At 41.8% G+C, this 18,023-nt stretch overlaps 4 protein-coding genes, 1 long non-coding RNA gene and 2 other non-coding genes across 7 annotated transcripts; 6 read left to right on the top strand and 1 right to left on the bottom strand.

Moving 5' to 3' along the window:
• Positions 1-446: 446 nt before the first annotated feature.
• LOC122613056 (protein transport protein Sec61 subunit beta) lies at positions 447-1,095 on the top strand. Its single transcript, XM_043787029.1, has 3 exons — positions 447-605; positions 662-873; positions 952-1,095. Exons 1-3 carry the CDS (start codon positions 603-605, stop codon positions 1,037-1,039), a joined length of 303 nt encoding a protein of 100 aa, XP_043642964.1. The 5' UTR covers positions 447-602; the 3' UTR covers positions 1,040-1,095.
• Positions 1,096-1,482: 387 nt separating this feature from the next.
• LOC122613055 (rRNA N6-adenosine-methyltransferase ZCCHC4) lies at positions 1,483-3,120 on the bottom strand. Its single transcript, XM_043787028.1, has 3 exons — positions 2,593-3,120; positions 2,353-2,541; positions 1,483-2,293 (listed from the first exon to the last, which is right to left on the bottom strand). Exons 1-3 carry the CDS (start codon positions 2,985-2,987, stop codon positions 1,564-1,566), a joined length of 1,314 nt encoding a protein of 437 aa, XP_043642963.1. The 5' UTR covers positions 2,988-3,120; the 3' UTR covers positions 1,483-1,563.
• A 221-nt stretch (positions 3,121-3,341) lies between these two features.
• Positions 3,342-6,216, top strand: LOC122614070. The gene is made up of 11 exons (XR_006325721.1): positions 3,342-3,501; positions 3,710-3,773; positions 3,977-4,035; positions 4,219-4,271; positions 4,454-4,501; positions 4,676-4,979; positions 5,150-5,206; positions 5,419-5,469; positions 5,658-5,725; positions 5,901-5,969; positions 6,149-6,216. It is a non-coding gene; the product is annotated as an uncharacterized LOC122614070 (long non-coding RNA).
• On the top strand, positions 3,827-3,906 carry LOC122615342. The gene has a single exon (XR_006325795.1). It is a non-coding gene; the product is annotated as a small nucleolar RNA Me28S-Cm3227 (small nucleolar RNA).
• On the top strand, positions 4,071-4,155 carry LOC122615341. The gene has a single exon (XR_006325794.1). It is a non-coding gene; the product is annotated as a small nucleolar RNA Me28S-Cm3227 (small nucleolar RNA).
• A 5,324-nt stretch (positions 6,217-11,540) lies between the features above and the next one.
• LOC122614441 lies at positions 11,541-12,281 on the top strand. The gene is made up of 4 exons (XM_043789002.1): positions 11,541-11,591; positions 11,648-11,803; positions 11,862-12,035; positions 12,096-12,281. The coding sequence occupies exons 1-4, from the start codon at positions 11,541-11,543 to the stop codon at positions 12,279-12,281; spliced, it is 567 nt and encodes a 188-aa protein (XP_043644937.1).
• Positions 12,282-12,565: 284 nt separating this feature from the next.
• Positions 12,566-13,617, top strand: LOC122614262 (lambda-crystallin). The gene is made up of 2 exons (XM_043788799.1): positions 12,566-12,976; positions 13,038-13,617. The coding sequence occupies exons 1-2, from the start codon at positions 12,566-12,568 to the stop codon at positions 13,572-13,574; spliced, it is 948 nt and encodes a 315-aa protein (XP_043644734.1). The 3' UTR covers positions 13,575-13,617.
• The last annotated feature ends 4,406 nt before the right edge of the window (positions 13,618-18,023 follow it).

The raw sequence follows: 18,023 nt of genomic DNA, 5'->3' as shown, positions 1-18,023 counted from the left end.
ATATTATGTATTTACGAATTGTTCGATGGGCGCCAAAATTATTGCACTTGCCCAGCAAAAATCTAAAAACAACATTCATACAAGGTTGCAATTATCACTATCAAAATCGATTTCCTGACTTTTAAATAGTAAAGTTTTTATGCGTATTGTGCTCATTTAATTGAATAAATAAAATAATAGGATCCTATTTCGTATAAGACTTAGACTAATCCCCAATCATATCAACATTAATCATTTAAGTTCTTTAAATGTTCAATTGATTTATTAGCTTTTATTTTAATATATATATTAATATATTAATATCAACATACATTGTTTTAATGTCTATTAAAATCATAATTTTTTTATTTATTACTAGTTCATTTCTGAGCAAATGGAACCGATAGTTAAGTCGGTCTATGCTGCCATCTCCAGCTGTCTAAATCCGCGATAGCTGTCACCCCTCCGTCACAACCTATCGGCAGCGGTGCCACCACCAAAGTGACGTGGAACGAAAAAAGACGAAGCGACACGAAGCCGAGCACGTCAGATTCACGTTAAGATTCCAGTTCGCCCGTTCATATTTTCCAGGTCAGTCGGTCCAGAGAAACAGATAGCCCAAAATGGTGAGTTAAACTAGGTGGCAATTGAGTGCGTCGATTAATTGAAACGTATTTGCCAGCCCGCTCCAGCAAGTTCTACGTCCGTGGGCAGCGGATCGCGCTCGCCCAGCAAATTGTCGGCGCCACGTAGCGCCGGATCCGGAGGCGGCAGCACCCTGAAGCAGAGGAAGACCACCACCAGCACTACGGCGGCCCGGAGTCGTGCACCCGGCGGAGCCGGAACTGGTGGCATGTGGCGCTTCTACACGGACGACTCGCCCGGAATCAAGGTGTAAGTGCATGTTTAGGCTATATTTATATTGAAGGCCCATTGCTAATGACACTTTTTGAAATATTATTCATGCTGCAGTGGTCCCGTGCCCGTGCTGGTCATGTCGCTGCTCTTCATCGCTTCCGTCTTCATGCTGCACATCTGGGGCAAATACAATCGTTCTTAAGCCATGCATTTCGTAGCCAATAAAATACTTTCACCTCAACGAGCGTGAACAATGTCGACGTCATCATTTCTTTTGCGGCGAGATAACAAGAGAACCATTCCGCTTGTTGAGGCATTGGTGTGTTTCCACATGAAATTAATTATACCTAAGCTTAAGTTAAAGATCTGTTTAAACGTAATGCATATTTTCAAAATTCAATCGTTTTCCCCAATCCGTTCGTTCATCCGGCGGGCTGAGAATTCATTCCACAATTTATCGTGGTCATGTGCATCAGAAATTCCGCGCGAAGCCGTTGCAATTCAAAAATTTGTAAGACATTCAACGAAAAGTGTTAAGAACAAATAAATTTTGTATTAAACAAATGTGTTGCCTGGTGTTCATGGGTGGGAGTGAAGGTTTCATCCAGGCAGTGAAGTTCCTCAGTTCTAATAAAATGCAATGTATACAGTCCAAAGTGTTATTACATTATAAAAAAACAAAACAATTTGTATGTAACAAATATTTTTGATTGTGATTTTGGGTTTTTAAAGGCACTGAATGGTTGTTTCATTCATAAAGCAATATTCCTTGAAGTACTTTGAGCGGACTGAGCATCGCTTTTCTCTGTGATTTCTTTTGCCGCACAGAAGACAGCCTTTGGTATAGTTCGTCTTTCTTTTCAGTAAATTCGAGCACTTGGTTTCGATATGCCCTTTTTGCCCGCACAGCCAGCAGTGCTGTTTGGTCTGGTAGAAGGAGCAGTTGTGTCCCTCCTTCTGAGTGCACCTTCTACAGTTGGAGCAATGCACATAGTTGGGTTTCACGCAGGCATCGCAGGACTCACAGTGCTTGTATGTCTGGCCATTCACCGAAGGACACTTCTCGCAGAGGTTGCAGTGCAGGTTCTCCTTGGCCGTGTAACAATTGCATTTATGGCAGTACTTATAGCCCTCTTCAAGGGGCAGTCGAAGCAATCTCAGTGGCACGTTGGTGAACAAGCGCACGGGGGATCCACAAAACCGACTCTGCTTGCCCACATTCGTATACCTAAGATGATTGGTGTAATTGATCCTGTAGTCACACATTTCCAGCTCAGGCATTTCCTGCCTAATGTGGTTAGCTGAATAATAAGGATATATCCAGAATATGGACAGTGGCGTGGATGGCAATCGGTTGATTTGATTGTGGAGTCTTCTCAGGCTGCGCAGGGTATGCGAAATCAGTTCAGTGCGGCAGCCAAAAGGTGGATCCGTTACTATCACAAGTTGATCGGAACTAACAATTGAGAACATTTTATAATTGCGGTTACCATTATATAAGAATAAATAGGTTACCTGGTACCTTCCAGGAACTGTTCGAAGGGCTTTCGGTCGTAAAAGAAATGATTATTGCACATATTGTAGAGGCAGAACTCTTCAGGACCCAGGTACTCGGCAAATCTCTCATCCAGGTCCAGTAGAAAACTTTGCAGTTTGTGACGCAGATGGAAGTGTAAGCGTGGTGCGCCCATGCAGATTACCTTGCTGATGTAACGAGATCAGTAAGGGCTTTTAAAAATGGGCAGATTTACCCACCTAGCTCCTATATTTTCACACTGATTCGTCAAGAAGTTCAGCGCAGCTTCATCGAAAAAGTACTGGGCATTGACTTTATCCTGGGAAAGCGCTGTAAGGCTTAGTGTGGGATCAGGAATGGTGGGACTTGTGGCCTTCCTGGATGGCAAGGGATAGTCCTGTCTAGGAAGTTGAGTCTTGCAGGGTTGACCCTTCCATTGATCCGCTGGCAGGTAATAGTTGCAGAGTTTTGAGTCCCGGTGGGCTGAGCAGGCATAATAACCCTGCCCGGGAGGTTGGGATTGCCGGTAGAACAACACCGTGGGTCCGTGCTCGCAGCGGGGGTGCTGATCCTCGGGAGCAGCATCGTCTTCCTCCGTTTCGAGCAGCAGCTTATCGCTTTTATTATCAAACATTCTGCTAAAACTTTTATTTATCGTGAATGCCACAAAGTCAACAAACCGCGGAAGAAGAAGAACGAGCCGTGGGCAGTGTCTTACAAATAAGCTCCAAACCTTAATTTAATAAATAAAATAATTCGATTTTAATTAAATATGCCATTTCTGCGCAGTTCTCTGTATATTTTAAGTTAAATTTTTAAGACGTATTTTTTAAATTATGTTTTATTAATTTCTATTCGATTGATTCACAAATGTGGCAACACTATTCGATACTTTCGAGTTCGTATCGAGAAATCTATGGAAATTGGGGCTAAGCTCCTCTGGTCACTCTAATATCAAAAAAAATCTATAAAAGCGAGGTGCGACCAGAAAAATTTCTTTTAATTGAAAATTTGTTTGACGGTAGTGGTTGTTTGCCGGGGGAAATTACAAAAATGAATACTTCAGTGCAAGGCCATGTGGTCTTAAATTTTAAAACAAAGAGAAGTTGAAATATCAATCGCATGCGAACGCAATGAATGGATGAAAAGTAAGTGAAAAGAAGAATAATGTTGGAATTTATTAGTTTCTTGATGATTCGTTCAAATTCTGAAGAGTCGAGTGCCAAGTCGCAAGATTTGGCATTCTATTCCTGTGGAAAGAATAAGAACGGCCAACTGATGAACTAAACGTAATAACTAAATTGCTTTAGAAAGCAATTGTGCAAGCAAATAACTAACCTATATATTTTGTTCTAGAATGTAAAAACACGTGGCGAGAGATGAAGAGAGAGAGAGAGATAGCCGGCATTGCACTCCATGGGTATGTAGTCTTCTCTTTCTTACATATGTACATGCTTAAATGAGAAATAGTTATTTTTTCTGATGATAAGTTCAATCTGAACAAAGTGCTGTAGATTTACAACTTAAAATTAAACCAAAAGGATTCTGAGAAATCTTAAATATAGTAGTTTTCAATTTGGAAAATGAGTACAAATTAACCCTAGTTTTCTTTTTTATTTTTAGCTTTGCGAGAAAAGAAGCCGCCATTTTATCTTGAAGCGATTTGGAAAAATGTGATCGAGGTAAGATAAATGCGAACTTAATTATGTTTTAAGAGATTTTCCTGATGATAAGTTCAATCTGAACAAAGTGCTGTTGATTCACAACTTAAAATTAAACCAAAAGGATTCTGAAACCCAAAAACGAATAATTACTTTAAATGAAAATTGCGTGGAAAACCTAACCTTAGTTTTCGTTTCTTTCAGAATAATGTGTTGATTTCGTGAAAGTTCTTCGATTGCAACTCTTTTATCATGAGGTAAGTTATATTTAAATAGCTATATAAACATTGAAATCAGATTAATTGATGATAAGTAATTACCGTTTGATTTTCGTGATATTAAACCTCATGGCTGCTATTTAATAGTAACTGATTATCATTTTAAGTAGAAAATATTTATTTTAATGGAGCATACCATTAATCCCAATGTATCTTTTCAGATTTATCTGCTGTCGAAAAACATTAAAATGGATCAGTCGTGGCATAAGGTAAGAAAACTTTTTTATTGGTGTTTGTAAATGTTTTATTGATGAATGTAATTACCGTACGACTTTTGTGATTAAATCTAAATGGCTGCAAATTTTGCAACTGAATTTTACTATAAATAAAACATTTTAATTTTTGTTTTTGGATTGGCTAACTCTGTTTATCTTCTTTTGCAGCTTCGACAAGAGTCAACTTAATGCAGAAGCAAGCTGAATAATGATTTGAAAGCAATTTAGGTAAGACTTAATTCAGATTTTGTAATTAGCTGCTACAGGTTAAATGATGAATACCTTTATCTATTAACTTTCGTTCTACTGAGTGGCAAATGCTGATATATATTTTCTGATACATAATACAAAATCAGCAATTTGTTGCTAAAAACATATAAGAGGTTATTAACAATTCCATTTTTTTTTTACAGACCTGTACCGATTTCTATTTCTTGACGGATTGGACTTATGATCAAGATCGGTTTAAATGGTAGGTAATCTTCAAGTATCATATACGTTGTTTATATGATGTTACTTCTAGTATAGTTCATTAGAAACACACATGTTACAAACATTTCGAAGCTGATATAGCCATTTATATTCTTTAATTAAATGTTTTTTGATAAAGTTATTAAAAATTAATAATTCTTTACATTTTAGAGTGGATCTAGACCTAGTTGCTTTATGAACATCATTGGAGGTCCGAACACACTTAAGGTAAGCAGAGCCTATATTGCTTAGTTACAAATTTCTTTGATAAGCGTTTCATATGATGATATTTTCCTATCTCAGGATTCCCTCTTCTGAGTAGAACCCTTTACAACCGTGCTGTTCACTTTCCCTGTCTGAAATAAACGCTTTACAAATGAAATTGAATATTACATAATTTAAATGTGTCGCTTAACAAACCTATTTTTCTAAAATTGCAGAAACCTCCCCAAGTCACCAAAAAAAAATGGACATGCCTTAAACTCTAAAAGGTAAATTAACAATGATAGTTTGAAGTATTTTATTTATAATGATGATATTTTCCGTCCGTGGAATTTATACAAAGTAAAATCATGCTGACATTTTTATGTCTTCTTTCCCCAACTGATACATCATTTCAAATTTGGAATATTTTCGACATTTACATTCCCATTTCTAACTTAAATATTTCTTATTGCAGATTTCTTCGGGCACATCATACAAATATCCATTATTTCTGTAGAAACTTGCATCTAATTTAGCCCAAAGGTAACTAAAACCATATATTATTTATATTTAATTGGAAGGATGATAAGAAAGTCCGAATTATTACTGAGCAAATACATGCTGTATAAGAGATTTCCCCAACTGATACATCATTTCAAATTTGGAATATTTTCGACATTTACATTCCCATTTCTAACTTAAATATTTCTTATTGCAGATTTCTTCGGGCACATCATACAAATATCCATAATTTCGGTAGAAACTTGCATCTAGTTTAGCCCAAAAGGTAACTAAAACCATATATTATTCATATTTAATTGGAAGGATGATAAGAAAGTCCGAATATTTACTGAGCAAATACATGCTGTATAAGAGATTTCCCCAACTGATGCAATTTTCCATAAATCAGTTGAGCGAAACATTTTTGAATGGAATCTAATTTCGTTTTTTCTTTTATCTTTGCAGGTTTATCCTCAAAATGGGCTAAATAACAAACATTGTTTTTTGAAATAAATGCAACTAAATAACTGAAATAAATAATAGATTTTTAATTATCAATAGGGGGTTTGGGAACCGAATACTAAACACCACTAAATAAAGCTACGAAAATTCTAAAAGAATTTCAGCTGAATTTTATAAAATTTCATGCAATATTGAATGATTTAAGGCGCCATCTGTTATCCGTTAAATGACATTCCATGGAGCGACATCTAGCGATTTAAAACGGAATTTAAGTACCGAGTGGCAGCGCCGTTGTGCTCTATTGCAAAAGCTGCCTGCTGCGAAACCTTCAGTTTGAATGTTTGGTCGTTACTGTTTGATACTTATATGTACACAAATATTTATTAACATAAAGTGAGCATTCCGTTTCGTGATTTTCCGAACGCACTTTTCTTGGCACTTGCGCCGCCTTACCAGTTTCCCATTCCCACCAGCTTTTCCAATGTGTCTCCCATTTTTCATTGCATTTTTAAGGGCGGCAAACATCAATTTATCATGCTGTAGTGCTGTCCACATAAGCGGAAGTCGGATGCCCTGCCAGCCGTATGAGCAACAACAACAAGAACATCGTCAGCATTAAAAAGAAACTCCCCCACTTTGAGGGGTTCAGAGGGTTCGGCGGGGTCACAACTATTTTCAACATTGTGCACACATTTCATTCATTGAGTGCATGTTGAGCACGAGCATATTTACAACGAGTTGCAGCGAGGACGATGTGTGCCTGGCACTTAATGCGCTTTTATGCGATTTTATGGGGCATTTTAAATGACAGTTAGTTGGTTTTTTATTAAGTTGATAATTATCTTGGGGGAACGAGGGATGTGCCATCAAAACGCAATGAATTCAATTGAATATTTCCCACTTACCACCCATCATGACCACGTTATTTACAACTTCACTTGAGACTTTAGTGGAGAAGACAAGATTTTCGAAGGGTAGATTTGTGTGCACTGCTAAAATAATGTTCAAATAAGCTCATGGAATGCATTTATTACAAATCATAATACAGATTTTATAATTCAAGTGCATTCCTCAAGCATAGGAATGTTGTTTTCTAGACTACATTTTGTTTTGTTATTTTTTAGTCAGCCTATTTTACCCTGATTTTAAATTTGATATCGTTTGTTTCTTTTGGCTTAGCAAACATAGGAACAGTTTTGTTCAGTGTTCCTGGTGGTTTGCCGAAAGCTGGCAGGAAGTACTGGGCGTCATCGACGGACGCGCCAAGTCGTCGAACTTTTTGCACTCGATATGTGACGACAAGGACATCGCTGCGCTTTTTCACTCCCCAAACTGATAAAGATAAGGCCAAGGAGTCTGTCGTCGCTCCGCTCCACTCCTGTCCACTGCGAGTGGCTCCTGCAGGAAACTTTGCCTTTCTGCCTGTCTTGGTTCTGGACTGTGTCTTCTGTCTTCGGATCTCTGGCCCTGGTTTTTGCGGTTAACTGGGGAGCAGCGGGCAGGCAGCTCAAGTTGGCCGGCATTTCTGTGACAATTTATTTTCGGTGCTTTGGCATTCGCTTTTCAACAAATCGAAAAACTATTAAATTGGGCTGAACGCCAGCAAACGAAAGCCAAAGAGCCAAAGAGAAGGGACAAACGAAGCCAAAAGAAATGAGGGAGAAGCATTTATTTCCGGAAGATATTGAAAATCGTATGCTCTATTAGCTTAGAAGGGAGTTTCAACATTAATAGACGGCTGGGTATATTTCTCTTCAGACTTGATTAGTTTTTGGTTCTATGAAACGAGCCTTTTATATCTTGTTTCAATCTAAAAACATCTCATATAGTCAAAATAAATGTAACCTTAATAATATTATTATAACAGTTCTTAAAGTCATTTCCTCGCGTTTCATTAAACTGACTTAAAAGGCCGATGGGAAATCTGGGTTACTCACGTAATACGAGTATTACTCTCTGAAAGGGGAATCCCTTTGAAGATTCCACTCGCAGGACTTGAGCGCTCACTTTCCCCATTCCGTGTCCTGCTAAGAGTATTCAAAGGCAAACTTTGGCCGCTTTTTTCCGGGACCTACACTGACAGAGATTTCGCTTTGTTGACAATCACGCGACTTTTCCCCGCTTTGGCACATTTGATTTGGCGGCAACTTTTCACCTCGGAACGGACGAACTGCGGACGAACTGCGACGACATCAAGTTAATTGGATGGCAAAATTGGGGGTGGATACTCGGGGGCGGAGAGGGGGGCACAGGACCAAAGGACGAGTCTCGGTGGCCGGGTGACAAGTGTGGCCAAGGCAACGGATCCCGATTACAATCTAAGCCAGAGGAAAGCACGACATACGACACACATGGCATTCAGGCGATTCGAGGCGAGCAAACAGACATTAACACGTGAGCGCGGTTATCTGCAGGATCTGCACTAAATCTCGGAGTCTCAAATCTCTGAATCTCTGAATACACGAGTGTGTTTGCCACTTGGCACCTCCTCAAAACAAATACCCTACCAACTGAAAGGGAACTAGGCATTTGGCCCTTGCCTTTTTTTTGACACTAAACTAATTAAAAGTTTGTCAGACTCCGGGTTTCGGGCTGGCCAGTCCATATGGCCTCGACTACGGCTTATTGGCATAAATTACGCATTGAAATCACGTAAGTGTCGGGGGCAAAATTTAATCAGAGAGTGCGGTGGCTAAGCAAGAATTAAATTTAGCAACATAACCAAATCAAAAAGGGACCTCTGCGCACACGGACATGGAACACGGACACGGACACGGAACACGGACACGAACAATTTCCCCCTGTGAACGCAGCGGCAAAAAATTTGCACACAAACTACGTGACTTCAATTCCTCAGTGAGAGGCTGTAAAAAAACTCCGGTGTGTATAAAATCCGGCAGGGTGTACGAACGTGTGTATCTATGTGGTTACCCCTCAATGGCTTTTGTCCGGCTCCGTGTACAACTTTTAATCCTTTGCACTTTTGTCAATGTCACAGACGAGATAGACTCAGATTTAGATGCTGCCCAATGACGACGGATATAAAAAATAGGGACAAGTGGCGTTGTCTTCGCTCCACGAAGTTGCAATGCCCTTTCATCAAAGTGAAAGTAAGCCCAAGAAAAATGCATAGATAAATAAAGTGAAAGAGAGTGTGAATAGTCCATCTTGATTAGTTAAAAAAGCTCCCTTAACAACAGATTTCTTAAATATAAACATCTAACTTAAGCTTAAAAGTGAAACAGAGTCAGACAAGTCCTTGCCAATGGAATTCCTAAACCGCTTCCCTTGCGTTTGCCATTCAGATGTGAAATTATCACTTTAAAACGATTTAATTTATTACAAGGCCGTTAGAGATGCTAAACCATAATACTCTCACCGAACGCAGAAAGTGACAGGACGAAAAAAGGACGAATCGAACGGAGGACTGCACTCTGTTTGGGAAATAGTTTTTCGCCACAATGACATTTCTGTTTTCCGCACACGAATGGATTTTCTGGGCGAGGGAAGATGGCCAATAAAATTAATTGATTTTGAGGTTGCCTTTTTTTTACGGCTGCCAATGCTGCAGCTGTTTTAACTTTTTTGTTGGTGATTTTGATTTCTGCTTCTGTGACAGTTGACCGCATTTGATTGGCGTCGGTGGATGCAGCCGGATATAGGATCCTTTGGCTTAAAGGTGGCCTGGGCATTTCTAATTTAATTAGTTTCGAATGTGGAGCACCTGCAAGTGGCAAGTGGCACAATTTAATTGCAATTATATGCCACTGAAAGCTGCAAATGGCAAATAAGAGCGACTTTGAAAGCAGTCCGATTTGCCATTTAAATTTCGAAATAAATATCAATAAATGGCAAATAAATAAAATATGCCGCTTAATTGGCGTATCGAAATTCGGATTAATTTTTTACGCTTTTCCTTCCTCTCCATTGAGCACTTGGCCAAAAGCGAAGGGGAAACCGGCAATTGTAAGCGTAAACGTGAACGTGAACGAAAACGTAAGCGCTTTCAACAGCTCTCTTTTGCATCTGGCATTGATTTCCGTTTTCCATTTTTATTAACAAGCATTTAAATGCAATGAAGTGAAATGCGAGTCTCTCAATGTGTATAAATATTTCTGGCTGGCCCTTTGTTGAATTATTTTATGGCTTGCCATAGTGTAGATGGCATTTCATGGCTGATTTAACCCGGCTGCCTAACAGTTTCGTCTGGGGATGTGGATGCTCTACTTCCAACCGCTTTTCCGATTCCGATTCAGATTCCGATTCCGATTCTACGGCTGCTGTTATTGCTGTTGTTATTCATTCGTACACATTTCTCCTTTTTTTTTTTGGTTCCACTCGCATGTCAGTGGCGTAAATGAAAACGCAAACGGGGCGTATGATTAATGTGGTTTACATATGAAAACGAGACTTCGTCCCAGAACTCCATTCCACTGCATACCACTCCACGCCGCCTCTGCTGCTGTCTCTTCCGGCTTCTTTGACTGTGTTGCTGTGCTGCTGTTGTTGCTCGCAGTGCTTATTCAATAATTTATTGCTGGCAGCCTCAGCCACTTACAATGTCAGAAAAATATGCGCGAAATATGCATAAAAGTATTACATGCAGGCTTTTGTCAGCTGGGCGGCATGTCAACCTCCCACCTCGCAGTATTTATACCCTGTATATGTATGCCCATCCTTATCGCTGAAAGGGAAAGCTCAAGCTTTAATAAATCACAAAATATGGGATTATCAATTAATGGGCTGCCGAGAATTTCACAGGGTCTTCAAAGTTGATAAGCAATTAAGTTTAATGAGACTGTAAATGGCAGGGTGACCGGGTGACAGGGTGGCGGGTGGCGGGGTGGCAGGTGGACAGCGCACTTGGACTGAAACAATAAATGTGAGCTGAAATTAATTATTAAATTTGTCGAGACTTCAAAGGGTTTTCCTTTGTACAATCTGGATTCGAACTGGGCATAAAAGCGCTCCAGGGAAAGGTCTAAAGCCACTACCTCTAATAATTATCTGTTGTTTTAATACGAAAAGCTTATCGTTTATTTCCTATAATTAAATTAATTGTGATTATGATCACAATTTGTATATAATTAAAATACACGTGGTTGTAAACTCAGTTTTTAAACAATTAAAATATACGTGGTTATAATCCCATTTTCAAATAATTATAAATATGTCAATTTATATCCTTTCGCCATGAAAATGTTTATTTGAAGCTGGCCAAAAGAGGAAGAGGTATCTGTAAGTCGGACACTCATTTCAGTTAGTATTGGTTTAGGTTCCATACAAGATATATTTCCAATGATTACACCATTCCACACAGCAATTATAAACAGATCATTCATTTCATTAAAATCTGGGGAATTCGAGTATTGTAACTCCAGTGGCACATAGAACAATGAAGTTTGCGTTACTGGTGCTCCTTTGCAGTTGCCCCATGTGGCAAGTGGTCAGTGGTCGTTCCAAATGTTGGGGTCAGGTATTACTTCATTTATTTCCTTTTAGGTGGACTCTCAAATGGTTTACAAGCTGAAAAAGATCGAGTGCAGCGCGAATCCGGCCCGGTTCCAAAACGTTACATGTCGCTTGAAGCCAGTCAATTGGAATGTGGCGGAGGCCAACATGGACTGCGATTTGGTGGAACCTATAGTACGCCCGGTGGTGAGATGCCATGTGAACTCCAGATGCAGCACGATACCTAAGATACTTATCTATGCAGATTCGCCTTCAGGTGCTCAAGAAGGACTACAGCAATCAGTTCCAGCCATTTCTAATCGACGTTAAGTTCGGAATCTGCGAGGTGGTCGAGAAAAGGAACTACTTTCCCTACGGTCTGATGCTTTGGAAGTTGCTGAAAAGTTACACCAACGCTAACCACTCTTGTCCATTCTCGGTACTTGTTGATGCCAGGGTTTTTAGCCTGAGAAGTACTTACCAATATTTGCAACTTCAGGGCCACCTAAGCGCACGAAACGGAGTTATGGAATCTGAGCTACTTCCACCTTTTCCAGAGGGCCTATTTCAATTCCGCATTACGTTCACGGATACCAATTCTACCAGCACCGATTACCTGGGCACTGTGAAGATTTACATTCAAGTCATGGAGGCCATAAAGAACAAAAAGAAAACAGCGTCTTGAAATGATAATTCTAATAAAGCAATATTCATACATAGTAAAAACCAGTGATTTGAACTTCTTTCTTACATGTGCACATATTATGTTTCGAAAGGGTTAATGGCTCTTTTCGCAGTGTACATACATACGTTCGTAAATCAAACATTTATTATCATCAGTGGGGCTCAATGGCGCATGACTGATGTGATTGCGGGCTGAACTTGAACCACTGGCGATAAATCTGCAGTTTCGTTCTGATCTGGAGCACTTACTCTTAAATTTAAAACGCTGCCGGATGACAGTACGAAATGAGCAGCCAAAAGATTGGGATCGTGGGCAGCGGATTGATCGGCAGGGCGTGGGCGATGCTCTTCGCGGCAGCTGGCTATCGCGTCCAGCTGTACGACATCCTGGAGAGCCAGTTGGCCACTGCGCTGCAGGAGCTGGACAAGGATCTGCACCGTCTGGAGGAGCAGGGCGCGTTGCGCGGCAATATACGAGCCTCGGAGCAGTTCGCCCTCATCGGGGTCACCACTCGCCTGGAGGAACTCACCAGGGAGGCGGTGCACATACAGGAGTGTGTTCCCGAGGTGCTGCAGCTGAAGAAAAGCCTCTATTCCCAGTTGGATGAGCTGCTGGAGGAGCAGACGGTGGTGGCCAGTTCCACGAGCACCTTCATGCCATCGCTGTACAGCGAGGGTCTGCAAAAGAGGCAACAGGTGGGTCGAGTAAAATCCTTACCCTGTGTTTTAGTTAGTTAAATGCTTTACTCTTAAACAGATGCTAGTGGCGCATCCCCTGAATCCGCCGTACTTCATACCCCTGGTAGAGATCGTCCCAGCTCCCTGGACATCCGCGAGTGCCGTGGAGCGCACCCGTGACCTAATGCTCAGCCTGGGCCAGCGTCCGGTGACCCTGAAGAGGGAGATTCAGGGCTTCGCCACCAACCGCATTCAGTACGCCATCCTGAACGAGGTGTGGCGCCTGGTGGGCTCCGATGTCATCAGCGTGGCCGATGTGGATCGAGTGCTCAGCCAGGGTCTGGGATTGCGCTATGCCCTGCTCGGTTCCCTGGAGACGGCACACCTGAATGCTCCGGGCGGCGTGGCCGACTACTTCCAGCGCTTTGGCGGGGAAATCTCCGCGGTGAGTGCCACCTATGGAGAGACGCCGAATACCCAGGAGGACCGGGCAACGCTGGCGGAGATTGCGCGGCAGTGCGAGCAGCTGGTGTCGCTGGAGAAACTCGACGAGAGGCGGGCCACTCGTGACGAGTTCCTCATCCAGCTGGCCAAACTGAAGAGGCAGTTTGAATAGGATATTAATTGCTGGCTTTTGTGATGTTCCCTGAATAAACTGAATAAACTGCGAACCAACTTAATGGCCCTGTGTCGTCCTGCTCCGTCTTGGCTCACTTTGCTCGCTTCTCCAGCTCCGGTTTCGTGCATTAATGAAATTAATTTTTGCGGCAACCGGAAACGCTTTTCCAGGCGAGGCATTCAAGTACAACGTGTCACATTTCCGCTTCGGGTGGGCATGCTGGCCCTCGACGCTTTTCTCAGTTTTCCCATTACAATTTTCCCCATTTCGGCACTTGGCCTGATGAATGCCGGCGGTCCTAACTCATTTTTCATTCGGGCGCTGGAGAATTTTCCTCCAACTGAGAGCTGCTTAAGTGAAAAATCTTTATTTGAGCACCGGATTTGTTGTTGGCAGCACTTTGCAATTGCTTTAAATACGGGGATTTGCAGGTCTTTTGTCTAAGTGCAAATACTAGTTCAAGATTAAGACGAGCCGATAGGATTTTCATTTTAACACATTTCTTGTTTGCTAAATTCAAATGAGTTACTTCTTTAAGTGTATTCTTTAAAGTAATACTTGATAATAATAGTTTGATGATGGAACTTAATAATAATATTCTTTTATTTGTTAAGCTATTAATGAATTTATGCATTTTTAAAAACACTTTTTCTGATTGCACTTAACTGGCAGAAACCATCTTAATTAAAATGCAGCGTCTGGGCCGTATATCATTTCAATGCCAAGTATTCAAGAGAGTGGCCATTGCCACGGCCATATAACAATTAAAGTCGCATAATTTTCAGACAGTTCAGACAGAAGGGGTGCAGTGGGGCCTATGGGTGGGTGCTCCGCTTTGGGGGGCAGGATCCTGTGGAGGATCCTGAATCGTCTGCGCCCCTGAAATTGTTGGCGGCGGCTAAAAACTGCAATGTCATTGTTGCGAGACAGCGGGTGGCGGACAAAAAGCATGTGGCTAGTAATTCATTACCCAGACCATCGGCCATCGGAATTTTATAGAGCGTAGGTTCAGCGGAATGAAGTTTGGGATGAGTGGGAGGAGTGGGAAGGGTGCCAGGACAATTGCACATGGCGCTGGCTAGCCAATGCCATTTAATGTGCAAACAAAAGGCGTTGACAAAAAATTGCCATCGGAAAAAAGATGACAAAAGGCAAAAAGAGTTGGCCATCGGTATTATGAGGTAGATGTACGTATGTATGTGTGTATGTAGGAGTATTTGTAAAGTGCAGACTGTGCACAATGGCGATGTGGGGGTGCAGCTAAAAGTTAAAATAACGAACGATAATTAATGGAATGACAACATAAAGCAGGCAACAATTTCAATGTCCTCTTTGCCTCACTTTGGCGTACTACTCCTTTTTTCTGGCTCGAACCAGACTTTGGGACCTGATGGTTATTGAACCCCTTTTGGTCGTTTGCAAAATGGCGCTAAAGCGGAAACGGAAGGAAGCCATGTGTCGGGGTGAAGCGGAAGTGCATTGTTTTATGCCCAATTTCATTTGTGTGTGTTTTCGATGAGAAGGAGAGAGAAGTAAAATAGAGCGAAAGAGGTAGATGGATGCATGTAATTAGGGCCGGCGCAATCAAAGTAATTAATTTGAAGAGAGCTTGAGATGGGGAAACATTGGCAGGAAAAACCAGCGAGGGAGACTAGAAAAGCATTTGAATTTGTACCAATCAGTTTGCAGCACCACCAAGTTCAAAGGGATTTGCTCGACCACTAATTAAATTCCGGATAACAAAGAAAAACTCGGATTTCTTTGTCGCCACAGCATCATTAATTATATCCACGATGCCACCGCTTTTCCTCACCTCACAAGCGCACCACCAAAAAGGAAAAAAAATAGAAAAAAAGAGGAAAACAACACGTAGACAAAGAGATAACAATTTTTCAATCCCAACGACATTTGTTCTTGTTAGCTCAGTTGTTAACAATCGATTTGACGTGTTCCCTCGGACCTTCGGGCCAAATAGGAGACCACCAGAAGTAGCAACAAATAAGGGGTCATGTTTTATGGCCTAGGGGCTGGGGGCAAAGGGCCACGCCCCCGCAACCAGCAGACAGATAGGGCCTCGCATAATAAATCATTCCATAAAACATTTACGCCTCGCAGCGCACAAAGTTGATTCAAACCGAACCGAGTCGATCCTATTCGATTCGATTCGCTTCGCTTCGATTTGATTCATTACATTCAAAGTATGTGAGGATGATAAATAAATAAGCAGGTTGTGCGGGGCATGAAGATGTCAAAGCCTGCGATGCGGGTGAGAACTAGAAGAAAAAAGGTATGCCCAAATCAACGGCTAACCTCTTTCATTTATCATCGTTTTGGGGGCCAAAAGACAAAACAATCCGTGTAGTTCCATTTCTGTGCGCCCAAGAAATCACAAAACAAACATTCGCAAGCAATGGCAAACCTTGGCAAACAATTGCCCCAAGCTTCAACTGTCTTCGAGGCAATTTCCCATTTTCTTGGCATCGCTCTCCCGCCGACATTTATCTTGATCGACCGCAGTGGCACTTTTTGCACCGCAGCCAATTCAATTTGCTTTATTGATATCCCACAATGGACACACAATAAACGCCGCGATAGCTCAAAGAACGGCGAAATTATATTGCTCTCCACCGAGTAAAAAATATATATCTATATATAATTAATGTAAAAAACAGACACAGGATTAAAGGTCATCATGAAGCGGCCGTTCCATTCGGAGTTGCCTAAAATCTCCAAGACTTCCTTCTTTTAGAAAATCTTTCTTGTTTGCCACATTTGTTGTGGTCAGCCAATAAATCAGAGCCTTTGAAATAATTTATGTGCTCCGTTTGGAATTTTCATTCATCTGTCGAACGTATTGGTTATTACTTTAGGACTCCAAGCGTGTTGGCCAAGAATTCGACTTTATTATGACAAATTTGTGTGCTCAAGAAAATGAATGTCCTTGGCCCGAGCTTGGTGCATTATTAAACCGCTTTAAAGGAGTGCTGGAGTGTGGAGTGCATGCTGCACGCCCTTATCCTTTCCTAGCAGTCACGTCCGAGCCCTTGGCGAAAGAACCTTCGTCCTGCGATGCCCGTCAGCGTTTTTGTAGCCGCCACTCGCTTTTTTGTGTCTGGAACGGCGGTCAAAACCGCAGACGCTTCGGAGGCGGACGATGGGCAAATTGTTTGGCCAACACAAAGTTTATTTAATTTCTCACAGAATGGAGATCTACGTGCCCCTTTTTCGACTTTGTTGATTAAAACAAATTGCGCCCTGTCTCAACTGCGCCGGCAAACGTCAGACGGCCAAGCAAACGGTGGGAGGATATTTGGCTAGAGGGGAAATTGCTGAAACAGATAGCATTTCAGGGCTTCCAGGACCCTCCCATATAAGCTGAGCATTAGATCCTGTTGGTTAAGCGCTTTCCCTATTTTGTAAAGTCAGATACAGTACAGTCTAAGTACAATAATGATTAAAGCTCCTTTTAAGTTCAGCCAGCACAACTGTACCCAAGTGCGCCGCTCTCCGCGCTTCTCAATGTGGCAAGTCTCATCTAATTAGTCTCGTTCTGTATTCTGTATTTGAGTTTGTTTTCGCAATCACATTTCGTATTTGCTTTTCGCTTTGCTATTTTTTGCCAACTCAAATTTGCTGGCAATTGTCATAACTCTAATGCAATTAACCCTTGCCCATTCAGCGAAGGGCTTATCAGATAAAGGCGAGCAAGCAGGGCGAAAACAGAAAACAGGACACGAAGGGGGGAGCTGAGTAAATACAGCCATAGAGTAAACCTAAATATTTAATTAGGATTATAACGAAGCGAGCTTATCGCGGATGGCGGCAGCATCGCAACTGAAAGTGATGAGGAGCCATGAGGAGTGATGAGAGGGGGCGATGAGGGGGGCGATGAATGTCAAAGACTGTGTCCTGCGGGCAAGGGCTTCCTGCTCGCAGGATAACAGGAAGTGCATAAGTGTGTGGGGCTGTGTGAGCGACTATGTGCGTCTGGCGTTTCACTTTTCGTTGACTTAATTTAATTAATTTCCTAGCCCAAAGGGTCCATCCTGTCAGCCTGTCTGTCTATCTCACACTCACACTCACACTCGTCCTCGTGCTCTTTTTTTATTTGTCGTTACGTATACGCCGCGTTGCAGGCGAATAAAAGCTAGCCCACCCACTTGATGCATACGAGTATATAGGCACATATGCCTATCGATACACGATACCCGGGCCGGCAGGACTCGAGGACCACAAGGATGTGTGTGTAATATGCTGTAAATAATGAAAATCCAATTTTTGTTGCTCCTTTTTGCCCTCAACCCCCAACGCTCAACCCCCAACCCTCACCTGGAATGTGTACTGTGGGCGGCATAATGGGTTCATCATCGTTGTGGCGGAAAGATGATTATGACCGGGCACGTAGGTAGACTCCCTACCTTGTCAGGGGTCATCCGCCGGCGAAGA

Source organism: Drosophila teissieri, chromosome 2R, assembly GCF_016746235.2.
Source record: "Drosophila teissieri strain GT53w chromosome 2R, Prin_Dtei_1.1, whole genome shotgun sequence".
Taxonomy (NCBI): Eukaryota; Metazoa; Arthropoda; class Insecta; order Diptera; family Drosophilidae; genus Drosophila; species Drosophila teissieri.
This window is presented reverse-complemented; position numbering and strand designations above follow the sequence as displayed.

Bases quoted from the DNA above. Each gene is read 5' to 3' on its own strand.
- LOC122613056 (XM_043787029.1), top strand. The intron at 874-951 runs GTAAGTGCATGT...TTCATGCTGCAG, and splicing joins GACTCGCCCGGAATCAAGGT to TGGTCCCGTGCCCGTGCTGG.
- LOC122613055 (XM_043787028.1), bottom strand. From the start codon at position 2,987: ATGTTTGATAATAAAAGCGATAAGCTGCTGCTCGAAACGGAGGAAGAC. The intron at 2,542-2,592 runs GTGGGTAAATCT...TCGTTACATCAG, and splicing joins TGTGAAAATATAGGAGCTAG to CAAGGTAATCTGCATGGGCG. The intron at 2,294-2,352 runs GTAACCTATTTA...CTCAATTGTTAG, and splicing joins CAGTTCCTGGAAGGTACCAG to TTCCGATCAACTTGTGATAG.
- LOC122614441 (XM_043789002.1), top strand. From the start codon at position 11,541: ATGAAGTTTGCGTTACTGGTGCTCCTTTGCAGTTGCCCCATGTGGCAA. The intron at 11,592-11,647 runs GTCAGTGGTCGT...ATTTCCTTTTAG, and splicing joins GTTGCCCCATGTGGCAAGTG to GTGGACTCTCAAATGGTTTA. The intron at 11,804-11,861 runs GTGAGATGCCAT...TTATCTATGCAG, and splicing joins AACCTATAGTACGCCCGGTG to ATTCGCCTTCAGGTGCTCAA.
- LOC122614262 (XM_043788799.1), top strand. From the start codon at position 12,566: ATGAGCAGCCAAAAGATTGGGATCGTGGGCAGCGGATTGATCGGCAGG. The intron at 12,977-13,037 runs GTGGGTCGAGTA...ACTCTTAAACAG, and splicing joins GTCTGCAAAAGAGGCAACAG to ATGCTAGTGGCGCATCCCCT.